The 20,298-nt window shown below is 37.1% G+C and overlaps 1 protein-coding gene across 1 annotated transcript in view; it reads left to right on the forward strand.

The window, feature by feature from the left end:
- The window catches only part of LPCAT1 (lysophosphatidylcholine acyltransferase 1), a 68,382-nt gene that overhangs the window by 24,038 nt on the left and 24,046 nt on the right, over positions 1-20,298 (forward strand). The window contains exons 7-9 of the mRNA XM_055800372.1: positions 4,134-4,168; positions 6,820-6,874; positions 10,377-10,459. Of these exons, the coding sequence (XP_055656347.1) occupies positions 4,134-4,168; positions 6,820-6,874; positions 10,377-10,459 (173 nt within the window). The remainder of the gene's footprint in view (positions 1-4,133; positions 4,169-6,819; positions 6,875-10,376; positions 10,460-20,298) is intronic.

Here is a 20,298-nt window from a genome sequence, read left to right on the forward strand (position 1 = left end):
TTTTATTCTTGAGGTTTCTTTTTGAGCACTGTGAGGGTATTTTCAAGTCCAGACTGTCCCCTTCTAAAATAGAAGTTATTTAGGAGAGAGTGGGAGGAGTGTCAGAAATAAAGGACTGCCTTGTCTCTTTGCTGATGCGTGTCCCATCAGAAGATCTCATGTCATAGATCTCATGTCATCTCTCTTTGACTAGCTCACTAACAACCCTTTGATCTAAGGATTTAATTTCCTCTTGGTACCAGAGTGCTTACGTTTTTAAAGTGTTTCCATCCAGTTTCTTTCTGCCAGTTTACAGGTTGATATAAAAAATAAGTGTAACTATTAAAAAAAATAATAAAAGAACCTAAGCAGAGTTAAAATATGTAGACCACCATTTGCTGTCAACTGAGACAAGGTGTGACGGCAGCCAACTAGTTTGCAGTAAAAACAAAAAAATCATCATTATGGATGCTGTGACAAGTATAGCAGCCTGTTATGCTTGCTTGGTATTAAGTGCATTGTAGCAGGTTATGTGGGACTTTTCATTACATAAATGTTTTATTTTCAGGAAGAAACAGTATTTTCTGAAAATGTTTTTAAACTTCTGTTGCACTGACAGTTTTGATTGCAAATATGCACATGCCTCTTATGTCCTGCTTAATATACATTGTTACTTTTGGTTAATATTACACTTATTTAATATAAACCTATCAAACATTAATTTGCAGGTATCTTCACAAATCCTTTTTTGTACTGAAATGTCCTTATTGCCTGTAGTACATAATATGCAATGTTTGTAAACTAATATTACATGTTTCTAACACTGTATTAACAGAAATTGTGAGCTTTTTACATTGAAGTAAATCAATGTACATTTTAATGAAAAAATTTCATAATTGTTTTTATATTACTGCAAAATGTTGTATAAGAAACCGTAAATATTTCTATAGGTATCTGAGTTCGCCTGAATCTGTGTATTTACTTTTCCCTACTACTATTAATTGCTGTAAAACATACAGTTTTCAGTGCTGTACTGAGTCATTTAACCTCCTAAGGTCTACTTCCACTAAGCATTAATGAGAGAGGGGTAATTGCTATTACTATTTGATTTTTAGATTAGCTTGGGGGCTGCAGAAGAGTTGCAGCAAAGTGAGAATGAGGAGAGGAAGGAGGAATATGATGTGGTACGTGAAGGTGAGATTTCTTTTGTTTAGGATGCAGTTAAGTAGCAAGTAAGAGTAAAACGGAGTAGAGAAAGACCATTGTTTTTCATACGTGAAGACAGCATTTCTAGACAGTCTCTTGCTTCCTGTTGGCTTGTTTGACTGCTGCATATTTTGATTTTAGGTTTAGAAAGGAATTTCTTAAGATCTTTGCTTAGCTAGTGAATTCCAGATACGCATTGTGCACTGTCATCCCGCTGCTTTTAGTTTGAGCTGCCTGCTCTGATCTACCTTCAGAGCTGTGAGTTACACAGTACAGATGAGAACAGTCTTGGACTTGAGTGCAGATGACTGTTTCGGGAGGCTTTTTGAGATCAGAGCCTGGGGTGAATGTAGTAGGTGTGTAGTTGGATGTTTATTTCCTTGTATTCTGTTCAAGAACTAGGTGAAGTAGTGCTGTTCTGCAGTGGACTGAACCATGTAGCAAAAGTGATGTAAATTCAGTTATTTTCTAGCAAATAAATCTAGTCCTGCTTGCCATGAAGAACTGTTTCTATTCAGGGTTGCCCCTTGACTGTTCTTCGGGCTTCTGATTGTTTGCAATAGATGCCTCCTCTGGACCGGTATGAGTTTTTCTTTACGAGTAGTATGTTAGTATGCTGCTTCTCTTGATGCATAAGCAGAAAGAAATTGTAGGGCTTAAAATGTTGCTTAGACCTGAAATTCAAAATTTGATTCTGTTTATCTAGTTTGGTAGTGTTTTGTCTATTGGATGCTTGACAGATACTACCAATATTCTAATTAAAATAAATGTTCTAATGTCTCCATCCATAGGTTCTATAACAATCCTTTATGCAATTAATTTTTACGCTGGATTTCTTCATGGGTACACCTTTTCCTTAATTTGAATTTTCTGTTAGTGCTGTTAATGAGGAAGATGTACTTCCACACAATTAAAATTACTCATAATCTAGATACAAAAATTTTGAAGTGTACTGAGAATGCTATCAAAGTGAATGCTGTTCATAAGCATAAGCTGTAATAAATATAAAAGATACCTAAACCAGGTAGGGAAAATACCACTTCCCATCTTCTGCTTGTGATTTTTATCGTAACAATATTGGATACACTGGCAGGAGGCTCTGCCTCCTGTTTTCTACTGCGTAGCATTTAGTCATCATCTGTGCTGTATCCTGATGTTCTTGATGGGAAAAAAGCACGCATGTCTGCTGTGACATTCATATTGGGAATTTCTGGCAGGATTGTTGATAAATACATAACTTAAGTTTGTCATGCCAGCTAGCCAGTACAAGGGCTGGATTCTGAAAACACTTATTCACTGTTCAGTGATCCATTGCCTAGGCAAGGTACCTTTATGGAACTCACTTTTGTCTTTGTCTCCTTCTGCACTGTTGCAATTTAAGAGAGCTGAGTTGGATATGTGTAGTGTTGTCATTCTGTATAGCAGATCTAGTCTCTGATTAGAGAAATTACCAGCTATCTACATTGTAATGGTCAGGGTTTGTAAATGAAAGTTCCTTGTGGAAAAACCAGACTGACTTGCAGTATTATCAGAGACATCAAAATTGCCAGAAACAGTTTAATTGCAAAACTATAGACATTAAAGTTCTACATGATCACTACATGGCAAAGTCCATTTTCATGCATGTATGTTGATTGCTAGAGGTAAAATTTGTCTTTTATCATATTTTGTTTGTTTTAAAATAATTGTTGAAATTAAAGATTTAAATTTTTAGTAGTCCATCATGATATATTGATTGACCTTACTCCAAGCTGTTGGTCTGTCACATTAGTCACACTTTTCTCCTTTTATGGATGTGGTACTGTCTTTCATTTTTACTTTTGACAGCCTTTTGCTTTAAATGGTGATTAAAACAAGAGTTTGACTTGATTTTTCAAGGTCATGGCACATGAAATCACCTAAACTCTCTAAAGTGGTTTTGGATGGTAGCATAGAGCTGAACGGGAACATTTTAAATAGGTTGATAGAAATACCTTTCTGATCTGGTCTTTTAGAAACCTGGATTTACTGAATCCTTTTGTCTTTCCATTAATGACTTGTACAATTTCTTTCCCAGTTGGCAAGAACAGTAGCTTGGAACTAATTTTCAGTTTTTTTGATTCTTACTTCTGTGCTTAAATCTTGTCTCCAAATATTGCAGTTTTTTCCTGTGCTGTTTCTTAGTCTTACAGTTAAGAATGTGATGACCTTTACTGTCATATTCCTTCCTGCCACCTGTTACATAGTCCTTTCCAGGTCTCTGTTCCCTTTTTGCTATTTGCATCTCGTTTGCTTCTTTCACTGCTATTTTTCCTCTGCACACTGTTAATCTCTGGCTTCTGAAAGTGCTGCTGGTCTTGCCTGAGAATAAATTGGTGGGTTTAGGTGTCTTATAACGTACCTTTTGATTCTTGAATCAGACAGATGAATGTATGCTGTCTGTGAGTAAAGGCAACTGGAAAAATACTGTTTGAGGATAAGGTCTGTCTTGTCCTATTGCTTTATGTCAGCTGAGCAGGCTTCCATTCAGTCATCTCCGCAGGTCCCACACACTTCAGAAGTGTTGCAGAGTGTTCATATCTGTTGCTGGAAGGTCCAAGTGAAGTGTATGGAAGCTTGAGGGATGACACCCTGTTGAGCAGGATGGGTTAGGAAAATACACATGGACTATGCGTTTCAAGGAACATCATGTTACAGTCAATAACTTTCTTTTCCAAGGCTAACAGCGTTTGAAGAATCCTTGGATGTGTAAAGGTTTTATGAATATATTCTGTGTTTAAGAGCTGGGTTACTGGGTATTTCCTAGCTACATAAAAGTAGTCTTGATTCCTACTGGTGGTAAGAACCTTTGCAAAGAGGCCACTGAAGTTTCCATGAAAACCTTTAGTCATATGTCATCGGTTACACTATCTATAATGTAATGAAATTTTCAAGTATAATAATTACAACTGTCATGCTTCTCTTCTTAGGACACAATCACATGGACATGGCAAGGACCAGGAGCGTGAGTGGTTTACTTTTTATTGCTTACATCATGATTGCTTTCCATCATTAGTTTTTATTTACATGTCTAACAGGCATATATAGTAGTAATTGCTGGTTATTGGATTATTCCTTGGGATTAATTTGTGTCTTTTATCTACTATTCCCTAATTATGATGATAATCACTTAGAGGAATCCAGGTGTAAACAGTGTGTTTCTGCTGCTGTGATTTTGGTGGTTTGCAGGATAGATTTTCGGGTTTCATTTCAAATATTTTTTATTTTTTTTTTTTAGCCAAGTACCTGAAGTAAAAAATCTTGCTTATGATCTGTATATTTTATTGCCTGCAAATAGATTTGGTGTGTTTCTGTATAAAATCTGTATGGCTCTTGTTTGAAATTTGACTAGTCTCACAGAAAAAGTCAACCCACTTGGGGAATTTGGAGATACTGTTTGAATGTGACTTCAATTTTTTTGTATTCTGCTTTTTAAACAAAATGCTATTCTAGAGGTTCCCTAGTGAACTCACGTAATGTAAAATAGTAAATGAAGCAGTTACTGCTTGTTAAAAAGAGTATTTTTTTAGTATTATTTACATGTTGGGGTTGGAGTAGAAGTTGTAAATGTTTAGATGAAGATCAAAACAAGGAGTTTTCAACCCTAAATTAAGGGGAGTTGGACTTCATAGTTAATAGCTTGCTGTTAGCCTCCTCCTTGGGAAATGTTGTTTTGAATGTCCCACCTGAGGTCCTATATTTTAGTAGTAATGAGGAAACCATTGGGATTAGCCAAGAATCAAATCATTTAGAATTTTTTCAATTTTGAACCTTCAAATGGACTGGGAACCAGGTCTAATTAAGGACATGTCTAGATTTGGAGACTTAAGGAAATCATCAATCACTTTTTAAAGGGTCAGCTTTCAATGAAATTGTCACATTGGAAGTAGATGAATCCATGATAGTGTCTAAAGTAGGTACTGCAGCATTTACTGTGTGTGGGGATTTGTTCTCTCCTTGTGAGTTTCTGCCTCTTCTCTTGCATTTCAACTGCTGTTCATCTTAGCAAGTTAACTCAGCCAGAGGGGAGAAAGGTGAGTAGCTTGCTTCCAGCTTAGTGTCCTACCTGAGGAGTCAAGAACACATAGAAGGAGAAAGAAGAGGGAAGGAACTTGTAGGTGTGTTGCCTCAGACCACTTTAATGTGTACAAAACCCTTATCTGGAAGCGGTGACCTCTGCTAATAAAGTTAAATTAAATTAAAAAAGAATCAGAATCTGAGACAGCATGTAATGTTATGCAAATTCACTGGGTCAGTTTAAATTACAGCTTTACTGTAATTTAATTAGGATTAATTCTCCTGAGACACCTAAAATGTATTTCTGATGTCTTAGCAAGAAATACTGTTAAGACTGATACAGTCTTGACTTTCTCAGCAAATCTCTCTTCTGTCACAGTGTTAGCTAAAACTTAATCTGGAATGTTGATATATCAGGAGTATTCTGTTTGTTCAGAGCTCTTATAGCCTATAAAACAGATGAAAAACTCATCACATGGAAACTATATGTTTTCTTCCACTTACGGAAAGTAATGTTTTTACTAGTTTGACAGTGTTCAGAGCAGACTAACTTACCTTGAAAACAAATACTGACTAGAGCATACAACTTAAATTTTCTCTGTATCGGACTTGAGTTAGATACAGGTTCTATCAGTTTTTAAAATTTATACTTATTTAAGGTTTAATCTTGGAGGATTACAGAACGTTGGCAAAGAGAAAAGTTTACTTATAACTTACTGGGGTTTTTTAATGCTCTTGGACAAGGACCTAGAAACCAGACTTTTCATGTTTCCTGTCAGTGATGTAAACTTCAAATCCCAAGTTCCACGGTTGTTCTTGCTTCTTTTCTTTGCTTTAATGTGTTGGAAGTTCAGTAGGAAAGAAAGGAAAAGAATGTGTTGCAGCCCTGAATTGAGTGCATAGCAAAATGAGTGGGGTGTTCCTTCTAGGAATGGCCCTTTATCTAGGGAGGATTTTGGCCAGCCCTCCCCTCACAGTGATTGACTGCTGTAATTACCTAGATACTGCATAAAATGCGGCTATTAATGCTGCTCCCTAATTTAGGTTTACTAAATCCTTTCCTGGATTTGAATCGTACTGCTTTCTAAGGTCAAGTTGATTCCAGTTATCTTGTGTCTTAGGCTACTAAATCACATGTACTGCATTTCATTAACAGACTTGTGAAGTATAATGAACTTTGATTCCAAACCAAGGTAATGATAAAATCTTAGTGGTTATATTTAATCTTGCCAACTCTGTTTCAGGAAAATGCTGTATTCAGCACAGACTTACTCTTTCTTTACATACTATGCATACATCATATCTTACTGTATGTATTGGTACCTGCATATCATGTTATCGTTTGTCTTCCTGCTTTTGTGTATCTTTTAAGATGCAACTTCAGCGTAAATTGCTTTTATTAAACCTTGCAGAATGTAATATATAGAAGTACTCTCAAAGACCTTTTATGTTAATTTTTTATCTGGGTGCAATCATGCCTTCAAGTAGGAATGTTACCTGAAGACTTTGGAGCATAATGTACTACTGTTTTGCTACATATAAATTTTTTCCTCCATCTTTTTTCTCTCTTCCCCCCCCCCCCCCCCCCTTCCTTTTTAGGTTAGAAATTCTGTGGCTTACTTTGTGTCAGTTTCACAATTCTGTGGAAATTGAGGTCAGTAAAAAAACCAGTGTATTCTGAGCAGTATCAGCATACATAATATTGTACTTAATTCTGCAGTAAAAGTTTGTATTCAATCTTTGTATGTACGTCTGTAAAAACAGGTTGAAGTGCCACTTATATTTTTCGACAAATGGCTTCTGTGTCTGAAAATGTAACCTAAAAATACAGCTTTCCACTTGGCTTAAGACTTTACTTTCTTATACATTCAAATTTAGTACATAGATTTCTGACTCTGTTTAAAGGGCCTTTTGTGAACAAATTTCTTGTCTTTTAATGGCCTTATTACTATTTCAGCGAGTATACAAACTGTGTGTGTTAGATTTCAAAGTGTGTGAACAGTGGTGTATATCTTCTAGAGAAAAATCATTGTAGGTGGTTTCTTATAGGCCAGATATGTTAATATCTCTAGCTAATTATTTTATTAAGCTGCACTGTTCAGAATGTGAAATCAGAAAACACAAAGAAAAATCTATGTATATTCTTAACTTTGTTTTGAGAAAAACACTGTATGATCTTAAGGCTGAAGACTATTGTAGTGAAAAGGCAAAAACAGTTAAAACCCTTCCTTTTAAATTGCTGTCTTTATGCATTTTTACAGAGAGTAAATACATTTTTGAGGACAAGTACAGTATTTTAAAGGTGTTAGGAGATTTGACAAATGTTCTACAATTCTTCTGCTTACATTTTTTAATGAAGCAGCTGTTTATCTCTGGAACTGATAGCAGGGTAGACTAATAGGAAGAACTGTTAATACACATGTTAACATTGTAACATATAACTTATGCTAATCACAGTATTTATCATTGTTGTACTCTGTGTGTGTTTATGCTTTAAATTCTTCTCAAAATAATGAATGCACAAAATACCAGCCAGTGAACAGTTGTATCTGTTGCAGAAATAAGTTTGTGTTACCACTTTAGTTGCTTGTTTTCCGCTACTAATAGTATAAATATTAAAAATTTTAAACCCCTTTGTTTCCAAAACAGTGGCCTGCTTTTGGTAGAACAGCCAGGGAGCCACTGCTTCATGCAGGGGTAAGACAAACTAGCTAATGTGGTAGGACTTTTACTCTATCTCAGGAACATGGTTCTCTGCCCTAGGCAAGTAAAATGGATTCTTTCACACAGAACGGAACACTGCTGAGCATTCTTAATTTTTTTGAGGCAGCAGCTGCGAGCAGATGCTGAATTTCTGTTGCTCACACAGGTCTTGCATAAGGACAAGTTAGGATCTTCGGTTGTCTATAAAAAAAAAAGTTAACTTTTGGAAATACTCCATACTAAAGCAGGAGCTCGCGGAGGATAGAGGAGCAGAGCTGTTTGCAAGGCTGCTCGCAAGTATGAGGCAGAGTACTTGAGAGCTACTTGTTGAATCTGCTTTTGCAAGGAGGTGCAGCAGATTTAGGAATGTAGAGGAAAAATGAGTTGTTCTGTGTTCAAAGTTGTGTTTTTCCCCTGGTCTCCAAAGTTTGTTGGCCTTTATTCCATCAGCACAGGGATACTGGCAAATCCCAACCAGCCTTGACACCTAACTACTGCTGTAGGCCCAGTTAATCAGGGAGATGTACAGCAAAGCAACACAACTTCAGTGTTTTTAATTAAATGATAGCTAGTAAGGTCTAACAGCCAGCAATCAGGATCCAAAGTTTGTTAGTCTGGGCTTATCTGCATATAATGTGTGCTCTGGCATACCATACATGTCATCCAGCATGTATATTGAGAAGCAAGTGTCTATGTAGATTTTATGATAGGTTATGACAAATGTTGGCCTGCCCATTCATCCATCCTGCACTTGGAACTGGCATGCAAGCAATCTTGTGAAGAAGAAAGGGTATACAGTCATCTGCACATGTGGTTTGTTTTGGCTCATGTTGACTTATTTTGCTGGCCTGTCAGCTTCAGTGTTCATACATCCATCACTGTGTGCAGCAGCTGAGAGTTCTTCTAGTTTTGTTAGTGGTGCTGAAATGATTGTGCAGTTTCTGTCCAGTTGGACACAGACATGTAGAACACCTCTGAAACTGCCTTATATTCAAACTTGTCCTGTGTTTGGATGAATGACTTGATAGCAGTTTTCAACTGAAAGAAACAGAATGGGGCTTGGAAGCTGAAGGAACAATCTTTTCTATGTCTGTTAGCTTTACAGTCTTTGTCTTATTGTACATTACATCACATCAGGCTGGCATACCTGCTTGTAAACCTGTAAGACAGGAGTCATATGTTTTCAGAATCAGTGGTGCATGTAGGGAAAACAGTAGCAAAATCCAAAATAAAGATTTGTCCATGACTGCATACTTCTAAGAAACAGTTAGACAAACATCTAATGACAGGATTTTGAGTACTGCTGATCATACCATTATACGATTCTGAAAATATAGCTAACTTCTTAGTTACTGAGAAGTATTTGCTTAAATGATAAATTTTTGTTTATTCCCCAGTTGTTATTTTCCTTTTTAAAGACCAGTGTGAAATTTCTGGATCATAATTCCTGTTTTGTACTACCCATAGGTAATTACATGATATATAACTAAGCTTTTTACAACTTTGGTTTCTACTGCAGAGATTTTCCACGGAATTATGAATATTTTGTTCACTTAGTGCATAAATTATCTAATTCCATTGCACTAAGGCAATTGTCTGTCTGGTACTGAGCAGGAGTGGGAATCAAGAGTGCTCCCTTCATCTGAGAAGTATGTTACTTAGCAGAAATAGGATATTTTGAGGGTTTTTGTAGGTGAGACTGGCCATGATCTTGGGGCTTACATCATATTTCAGTGAACACATAGCCAAAAGCTGGAAGGTCTTTTAATATAGGCCATCATATTCTGAAAACTGCCTTTTCTATGGCAGGTCTCCAGCAGTTCTGGTTTAGTTTTCCCCTTCCAACCTCAGCTGTTCTGTTATTCTATGGCCATCTGCATTTATTTAGAATTTTTCTTTCAATTGAGTATTAATAACTAGTGTTCAATTTAAAGGAGAAATTTTTCAAAACATCCAACAACAGAAGGTAAAAACACAACAGTCATATATGATTTCTAAACGTGCAGGGGATATGTATCTCATATAAATACTTGATGCCCCAAGAATTTGAATTCTTGCTATTTAAGCTATAGAAAAATGTTTATGTAGCAGGTGCTTTTCTTGCATATCTAGAAAGAGCTGAATAATAAAAGATGTAAAAGAAAGGTCTGTGCAAGAAAATGCTAATACTTTTAAATGATTTAAAAAATTATTGGTCCCACCTATGAAAGGAAGATAAACCCGTACTTGGGTTCATGAGGTAAGAAATTAGCAGAGTCCCTGTTATATGAATTTCTAGAAGTATGATGCAGCCTTAGGCATTCAAGAGTTATTTTTAATTTTTTTATAGTCCTTTTCTTAATATGATTTTGTAAGTAGCAACAAAATACAACTATATTTTTCACCGTAGTGCTATAGGAGAGATTGTTTAAAATGTTAAATATTCTCAGTATAATTCAGTTATCTGTCTGCAGTTTCTACCAGTGTATATTCCTTCAGAAGAAGAAAGAAAAAATCCAGTGTTATATGCCAATAACGTCAGACATGTAATGGCAGAGTAAGTATGTTGTAATATGGAATAAAAATAGATGTGTGGTTTTAATTTTAAGATCAAGAAAGTATTGTGAAATCAAGTCAGTGTAGTTACCTGCTTGCAAAAAAGCTTGTAGTCTGCAGTAGTGTATAGAAAACTTTATATAGCAGTTGTCTTCCTCTCTGAGGAGGCCAGAGCGCCGCAAATACAGCAGGAACTGTAGAAGTTGGTGGTTTGAGTGTGTGGGGTTTTTCTAACATGTCTTTGTATAGCAACCCAGTTCCGCTTGCTACTATGGGTATTTAGTCTTCTGGGGAGAAAAGTAAAGTTGAATTTTATGAAGGATAAAGTAACTGAATTTTGTATTAATTGAGATTGCATTTTAAGCTGTGATTTATTTTTTTTAATCATGTCAGGAATGATTTTGTGTATTCATCAACTAACGTGTTAGTCTGTGGTTATTTCAAATAGTAAAGCACAGCAAACCTGTTTCTGTTGGAAACAGAGCACTGATACAATGCAAACTAATTGAAGTTGAATGTTAATATGATGGCACAACACTTGTCTATAGTGTATAATAAAGCCAACGTTGAATACACAGACTTTATTCTCTTTTGTATTTTTTATTAATGTTATTCATTCATTTTTTTGTCATTTCAGTAAATCTTCCATTAATAGGCATGCTTTTCAGTGTTCATATAGGACCCTCAGGTCTATGATCATTAATAACTGTAGAAGGATTTATGAATCTCTCTAATCCTAATTTTGAAATACGTTGTGAAATCTTAATTTCCTTTGTGTAACTTCTTTTCCGTTTCTAAGATACCACTTTCAGCCAAAGGCCAGTTTGTAGACAGAAACTGGTAGTTCTGTGGTTTATAAGCAGAACTCAGCTCTGTGAGTTTCCTTAAGGATGTTGGGCCTATGTAACAATAGATCAATACTCAATCTGTTGTATGAAAGGATGTTTTTCACAAAAGAAAAACCAAAGCTATCGGCATTAAGCAGCCTATCTTAGACTTGCAGTGGCCTCAGACTTTTGTAGTTAACTCAAGACAGTCAGCTGGTGCTATGTAAGTGTTGTCTTCAGACCTTGGGCAGAAGGCTGTGTTATGAAACCTTTGTTCTGAACTCTACTCCAGTCAGATGACATGGATTGTGTGGTATAAGGAGAATTTTTGAAAACCTACAGAAGTTTATAACAACTGGCATGTTTAAAGCCTTCCCTTCTATGTGTGTGTAGGAGGAGAGACATGATTTTCCTTGTCCTTTTGTTTCTCCATCCTACCTTTGTAGAAATAGGCATTTGAAGTAACAAGTGAGATACAAGTCTAAAGGGAAGGCTATCAGAATAGAGGATGGCAGGTATGGCTGAGGTGAAGAAGAGGCTGTAGATGCTGTGTGAAAGGAAAATAAATGTGTTTGGATATCAAAGTTCTGAAGTTAAAATGCAGATGGGAATAAACGAGCATGCTGATGGCTGGATACCATGGATTATTGTAGACCAGTTAAAATAACATCAATGTAACCAAAACTTATTTATTTCAGACCACTTCCAAATGCTTACTTGTAGTGGCAGTTCTCCAGACTCTCTCAGTACATACACTTGGCTTTTGGTACAGAAGATACCAGCTTAGATGCTGTCAGTCAGTTCTGGAGCTGTAGCAGTTATAAACCTGATGCCTGAGGTGCTATTTGGTGCTAGCATTGCACTCTGCACTGCTGAATGAAGGACAGTGTTACTGCTTCATCTAGATTTGTTGCCTTTTCTTGAAGATCAGATTGGTGGCAGTGAACTACTTGGATGTGAAGAGGTGACTTCAGGATCTGTTTAGAAGTCTGCTTTGCCCTTTCCATCATTTTTCTGGAAGAAGAGTCTAATCCTACTGGATATATATACACAGCAGCAGAGGTGGCAGTCCCAGATGATAATGTATTTGTCATCTAGAACCAGTGTCATAGCGAAACCTTGTGTCTTGCCTGTGATTTCAAGGGGTATTGATAGAACTTGCTGAGTGCAACAATGAACACAGTTTCCGCTCCCGAAATGTGTTTGCCTTCATCATAATCTTGTCTTATGAACAGCTTCTGCTAAGTGCTGAACAAAGCACTTTAACAGGATGTCTGATTCTTAATGCTGCTTCTGCTTGTTGACTGCAGAATTTTTCGTTTAGCCTTACATGTTTAGCTTCTCTGTGGGCAGCCACAGATGGGAGTGATGGGGATGTCTATATAGTTCCTGTTGGCTTATATGCAAATTGAATATTTGACAAAGGAGATGCTGTCATTCAGAGGTTTGCTTCAACCCACCGTTTGTATCGTGCATCTTTTCTGCTGCCATATATCATCCATTTGAATATGAACACGCACTGGTTTGCTTTTGCTGGATCATTGTGCTGCTTTTGGCTGAGAGAGTTAATTTGCTTCATAGTAGCTAGTATGGGGCTATGTTTTGGATTTGTACTGAAGATAGTGTTGAGAGTACAGGGATGTTTTAGTTACTGCTGAGCAGCATTTACACAGAGCCAAGGCGTTTTCTGCTTCGTGAACCACCCCACCAGGGACCAGGTGGGGGGTGCACAAGAAGCTGGGAGGGGACATAGCTGTGACAGCTGACCTAAACTGGCTAAAGGGATATTCCATACTATATGACATCATGCTCAGCATATAAAGCTGGGGAAAGAAGGCAGCAGTGGCTTGGTGGGGGGTGGATGTTCAGTGTGATGGTGTCTTTGTCTTCCCAAGTAACCCTTTTGCGTGATGGAGCCCAGCTTTCCTGGGGATGGCTGAACACCCGCCTGCCAATGGCAAGTGGTGAATTAATTCCTTGTTTTCCTTTGCTTGCATGTGGCACTTGTTTTACCTATTAAACTGTCTGTTTTTTTCAACCCACAAGTTTTCTTACCTTTCTGATTCTCTCCGGCATCCCACTGAGGGGGGAGTGAGCGAGTGGTGATGTGGTGCTTAGTTGCTGGCTGGTGTTAAACCATGACAACCATGTTGGGGACGATAGTCTCACTGATGTGAATGTTGTGATCAAAAGTTACTCTGTCTGGATTACTGTTCTGCAAGCATCCTTTCCTGCTGCTTTTCAGGACCTCCTTTAACAGACTTCTTCTAAACTTGTTTTAATTAATTCAAATGTAATATGAGCTGATCTCTTGATGAGTGGTATTTCAGTATTTGTGTGCTGTCACCAAATTCCACAAGAATCCAGGTGACAAATTTCCATATTTTCTTTTTTAAAGGACACTGTCATGATAGAAAATGAATTTAAGGTGCTCAGCTTTTACAGACCTTTTGGTTGCACTTGTGACTGTTCCCTACATTACAAACTGGTAGTGGTGTCTTCCGTTGCAGTTCTCATCAGGAGGATGAGCACGATCCAAGCCTTGCAAGTTTACAACATCTATAAAAATACAAAATTTCTTTCTAAAAGGGTTTCTTAATCTCACCTATGCAATTACCGGTGTTTTCATGTCTGTAATCTTTAATCTTTTTTCTCATTGAGATAGTTATTCAACAGTATTGGGCCAAAAAGTAGAATCATGTGCCGTCTTGTTACAGCCATTCATCTCAGTTTATTCTGTTCGGGAATTATCTGTGTAATCGAAACTGGAATTACTCATGCAGGATAGGCACTGCTGCTGAATAGTTACTCCATGCTTGTCTTTCTTTGGATCATTTTCTTATTCTGCACAGAAGGTATGTGCAGATTAGGTTTATCTGCTGTTTAAAGTGTGCCCCCCTACTTATTCCCTGTCAATCTGCTTTGCATTTGATTTTTTCTCATACAACCTATTTTGAGCAAGTCTGTCTTGTTTGTTCTTTCTGGCCTTGTTCTGACTGCTACTCTGTTTAGTCAACATCCATCTCATCCACAGCATGCTATCAGGAAGTATGTTTAGAGTCTTTCAAATCACTGAAAATGTTGAGTGCTTTTAAATATTGCAACAGTCCATGCAGGTTCTCTCTTTAAAATAAATAAAATTTGGTGGTATCTTGAGGTCTAATTCACTTCCTATGTTTCTTATTGCTCTGATACACTTCTAAAACCACCATGCTAGTAAGTCATGCCAGGTAGATACGTATTATATTGGCTCACTTCTGTATTAACAATTGGAAATCATCATTTGGGTCCTCATGTGCATGAGCTATTATCACCTTGCATTGGTGGTAGTCAGTGTCAAGCTTTCTGAACTAAGTTATGTTTGTATTTTATATACCTTCAAAGTATTAACTCATGATTAACTAGAACTATGGTAGTGTTGTAAAATGTCAGCATGTAGACCCAGGAGTTCTGAAGTTTCTTTTGTGGCAGACCCAGAAAGGCAGAGTATCTGTAGAAGTGCCAAAATGTCTGGTTTGTATTTTTTCCAATAACTTTGTTTTTCTTCTCCACTTACACAAACATTTTAAAATGTTTTTATATTTACAGTAGATGCTCAAATCAATTAAAGTGCAGTGTGTTAGACATGGAACTTAAAAACATCTGTCTTCCTTATGTTTTCTCTGTCAAATCCTTGCCAGGATCACTTTCCCCTTATTTGAGTATATCATACTGTTAAAGCAGTAACTCTTACCAGCCTGACATAGGAGGATTTTTGCTTATGAGAAATGAATCCTTTTTGCCTTCACCAGCATGCTAGAAAAATAGATTACAGATAATATTCTGTATTCACTCCACTTTTTGTCATCTTCTATGTAGTCAAAATCAGATACTTTTTTTCTTGCAGGCTTTGACATAGATTATGATTTCTGCCAGTGTATGTGATAGGGTAATGCTAGCTCCCAAAGAATAGCCTTGAGAATGTGGGTTTACAGTAGCATACTGGTCTGCCTCATGACTATTTGTTGTATTTTCAGTGGACAATCAAATTTAACTTTGGAAAAAACGCTGTGCTTTGTGCCTATGCTGTCAGGTTTTGTGTGTGAGTCTGCAGAAGTACTGGTTGGATGCTCAGCGTTCAAGTTTGAAGTTTACTTTTCCTGGTCATTTTTGTACCATCAAAGGCGTGAGGATTAGTGTAAGTGGAATTACTTAAGTGCTGAAGTTGACAAGCACCCATTTGTTTAGGTTTCAGGCCATGTACAAAAATGGCAGTCAGCACTACATGGTACATTCTTTATTTCTGTGAACACAATGAGTGTGGCAATTAGGGGAACATGGTTACTGAACAGGGTTAACTGTATGCAGCTTCTTGCTATGTTTATTTTCTCAAGGAATAAATAATTTTTAAAAATTTAAGTAATGTTTTTGCAAGTCTTGTTTGAACTAGAATTTTGAGTCCTGACAACACAGAGAACCTGCTTCATTTTTCACCCCTTGAAGATTTGTGATGTACAAGCCTACAAGACCAATAATTACAGGACCCATTTTCTTAACACAAGGGATAAATACAACTGTTAGCAGCTGCTTTTTCTGTCTAAAAATTAAACCATCATGAGATTATATATTCTTGATGTGAATGCCAGACTCTTATGACTGAACCTTCATTTGTTTAGAGAACATCACAAAGTAGGAGTAGTCCAAGGAGAGAAAAGGGGCTACCTACCCTGGCCTACCAGATCTAAATAGGTGAAAGCGCTTCAGTTTGGGAAAGAAAGAAAAAGCAAAAGAAAAGAAAAAGTGGAGAGTTGTTTTGAAGGTCATTATTTTAATGAGTGTTCTGGAAATGCTTGGTAGGGAAAGTCTGTGACTTTCCGTAGCAGAAGAGAAAGCAAGCACTCAGTAGTAGATTAGCTGAAAGTAAATGGAAGTACACTTTAAAACATGTACAGAACTGTGTCATTTGCTACCAGATGCGTAAAATGAGTTCATCAGAGCTGAGATATACTGTAAAAGAATTGGGTCCATCAGTAATTCTAAAACACAACGGCACAAATAGTCTATAATTCAGGATGTTCTTATACAGATGACTGCTAGAAGCTGGGGTTATATGTCCACCATGCTTTGTATGTCTTTCTACCAAATATATGATATTGGAAGTAAAATACCAAATCTGATATCCTTTTAATGTTTTCAGCACCCTATGAAGATTACAGCCAAAGTAAAGGGTTATTTTGAGCAGCCTGTGCAGTATTTTCTAGATTAGTTCGCAGTTCTGCTTATTAACAATGTAAAACATTTTGAAAATGTTTTTGTTGAAGCATAGATTCAGAATGTCACAATATTGCCTGTACTGTTTTCTCTCACTTTGCATGATATTACAGCAGTCACATTCTGTTTTATGTTCAGAATTTTGTGTGCGTAGTGGATTGGTATGCGGAAAATGAGAAAGTTGATAATTTATTTTTATTTTATGACTGCACAAGTGTTAGACATAGGGAGCTGTTTGGTGTGAGAAGGGAAGGGTATAACAAGTACACTGCTGTGTTTAACAGGTTGGGTTTGCAGGAGGCTTTTGGGGTTTGGTTTGTGGGGTTTTTTTTGGTTGTTTTTTTTTTTTTTTTTTTTTTGACTCGCTGACTTTGGAATTTCATGTAGTGTGATATCAGGAAAGGTAAATGGGATTTCATGGAAGGTAGGGAGGAAAAGTGTCTCAAGGTCTTATGTCAAGCCAGACATGCATGTCTGGCTATATAAAATTGCTGAACATTAAAAAGGCCAAGCTTGGGTTAACTGACTATGAAAGCAGCGGTAATATGAAGAAAAGGGGGGGGGGGGGAAGCTTCCAAATAAAGATATGAGAAAAGCCGCTGTGTTTCTAGTTTATTAAAAACAGTGAGTTGCACTTGCAATTTGCATCTCAAATTATCTTTTCTTTTCCTAGCAGTTGAATTAAAGTAGAGAAAGATTGCCCAGAGATAAGTTAGAATAGTTTGGTAACTGCTTCTGTAGAAGATCCTGTGAGTTGCAATTGCACCCAGGCTTTACAGTGAATTCTAGTATGCCAGTCTTTATTCAAAGAAATGGAAAAATTCACAAGTCTTAGCACAACTGATGAACATTATATGTTCCCCAGCTTCAGTTTCTTCAGCATTCTGAGCTGAAATAAAGGTCCTTTCATGTTGAAACTGCTAGCCCTACAGAGCTTGTGATTTACCTTCTGAACTCGAGCCCCTTGAACTCTAATTGCCCTGACCTTGGTTGATCCTGTGACTGAACTTTACTGTGAGCAAAACTTGTTTCTTCCTCTTTACTTCTGATTTTGTAATTCTGAAAGTCTGGATATATATATAAACACTGTTTCAGTTCATTTTGCTTTTTTTGAAAGTCCATAGGCTGGAAAATTGCCAACAGGTGAGCAAGAGAAGATGCTTTTATCCTTCTCAGTCCTGTTTTGTGTATTGTGTTGACACTGGGCATACATGCAGGCATTAATTGTAGTGGGAGTTTTCCTGTACTGGTATCACTGTACGTCTGGCCCAAATACTCTTCCTGTAAGGGGTGGACGCAGCTATCAAAAGATGCAGGTTGTATTTTCCCCCCTGATGGTTTGGCTGAATCTGGCATGGTCCCTGCTTTTGTTTGGAAGTTGTTCTGTATCATCAGTTAAGTTTTGGTGTTTGTTGGGTTTTGTTTTGTGGGTTTGGGTGTTGGGTTTTTTTTAATATATATTTTATTCCTCTGGCTGGGCTCCTTTGACATGTTTGGGGACCATTATTTATGAGAAGTTATTTAAATCTGGCATTGGTTCTGGGATGACAGCCAGTCAGGCTTCTACCCTCCCCGTGCTGCCGCGCACACCCCCCCCACCCCCCCCTCCCGGCCTGAGTGGCCTGATCTTTCTTAGTCATCTTTCTTTTGATGTGTTTGAAAAGCGTCTAGCTTTTAGTTTTAACACGTTATTGTTCCTTGCTTTGGCTTCTCACCTTATGGTTATGTTTTAACTTGTCTGTTTTCCTTGAGAGAATGTTTTTTAAAAAAGTTTTTGTTCTAATTGCCACCTTAATCAGTTGCTGAGTCATACTGGATTTTTTTTTGTCTTCTCAGAATCTTTTTTTGAAAAGTGTCTTGTCACTTCTGATTCCATAAGATGTGTTGTTTTGTACCACAAACGAACACTTTACACTTACAGTTTCTTCTTTTAACTTTTAACTAGCTTCCCCTTTTCTGTGTAGCTGCCCTACTCTTCAGCTGTTTGTCTGTGAGCTCCTGTATTTCTGTTATGTGCTATACCTATTGTTGCCTTAAGATCTGATGAAATTTCGTGTAATGTGCCTGGCTGGACAAGATCTTTGGTTATTACCATATTCTTTCATGTAAGCCACTCTGGTTAGTACTGCTTATAGTGTCTCCTTGCTGCCCTAGTAGTTCATCTATTTCACTTTCAGTTAATAGGGCTGTCTTGTAAGGATGATCTCGTGTGCACACAGTACAAAAAAAGGAATTAACTCTCCTTCTGTCATCCACCCCTTTTTCTTCTTCCAAGTAAAACTGATTTTGTATTATACCAATTATTTCACGCTGTATAATACGATGTTATATTGAATACCATATAAAGAAATACTGACAAGACCTGCAATACCTGATCTCTAATTCAGGTGGAACTTGGAAATGAATTTAAGTCCCACAGCATGGGGGAGTTCTTCATCTGGATTTTACACACCATTCATTACTATGTTAACCATAAGTCTATGGGATGAAACACGATACCACAAGAACCTTGTGTCCATTCCATTAATGTGACTTCTGATTTGCAAATACTACTAGGACACTATTCATAGGAGGAGTGGAGTGATGAAACAGGGACAGATCAAGAAGTGAAAAATCTGGAAGAACTGAATCTAATCCCTTCATATCGCCCACATGGGGCAGTCTAGCCTTCAACAGTCTGCAGGATTTTAAGAAGCCTTTTCTATGTAGCTGTATCTTTTCATTTAGTTGACTTTTTACTTTTGTTCCTTCCTGTTTGTTTCTTCTTGCAAGGAGGAGGCTGTTCATCTAAAATCACTACCCTGTATGTCCTTGTTCAATTCATAAGTAGATTATAAAAGATACCTAATTTTTTTAATGTATTTGGTACTTGAGCTTGAATATCTTAGTGATGTGTTCTTCCTGAATATTTGACTTCCTTGGCCTTAGAGAGAAGAGAGAAACCCTGATCAGTAGGGTTTAATGTTAAGTGCATGTCTTACTAATATGTTAGAATCCCTGAAGTTTGACAGTTAATTGGTGGATAAAAGAGAACTGGTTTATGCTACTTATGTTGGTGTTCAAAGGCCTTGTAATGAGATTCTGGGGAAGAGGCTACTTAACAGAAATTAGGTTGTTATTACATGAGCGGTAACTGCCATTACAGATCAAACTGTCCATAATAAAATGTAAAATTAAATGCAGAGTTTTTGTCAAAGCCAAAATGACTGTGGCATGCCTCAGGGTTTTGTATCGATCTTGTCATTACTGTATTTTAACTTCACAGATCAAAAAAAGTAGTAAGATAGAAAAACCTATAGGTGGAAAGAATGAAGGTAAGTCAAGAAGAAAAATTTTGTGAAGACTTCATCAAGTTAAAAAAGGTTGCACAAAGGAGATCACTTTCTGTACTAGTATAAGTAAAATCAAGTATAATAGAAAACATGCAGATGAGCTACTCATATGGAGCAGTGTTTGCTTTCTAAATTGTCTTATGTTTGTACACTGAATTCTTAAAGGTCTCTTCCAAACTGAAGGGTCTTTCTCTCAACTTGGGTGCAGCAAATGCAGTGCAACTACAATATCTGGATTTCTTTGAAATCTCTTTTGGTGCCGCTATTACTACAGAGCACCAAGTTAGAAGTAAAGCAAAAATAAGTACTTAATTGTTTGGCATATAAAAACTTGGGAATATTTTGTCTTCTACCTTTCTTGTGTTACTGCTGGTTTTGGCTGGGATAAAGTTATTTTTCTCCATAGTAGCGAGTATGGGGCTATGCTTCGG

This window comes from Falco peregrinus, chromosome 3 (genome assembly GCF_023634155.1).
Source record: "Falco peregrinus isolate bFalPer1 chromosome 3, bFalPer1.pri, whole genome shotgun sequence".
NCBI lineage: Eukaryota > Metazoa > Chordata > Aves > Falconiformes > Falconidae > Falco > Falco peregrinus.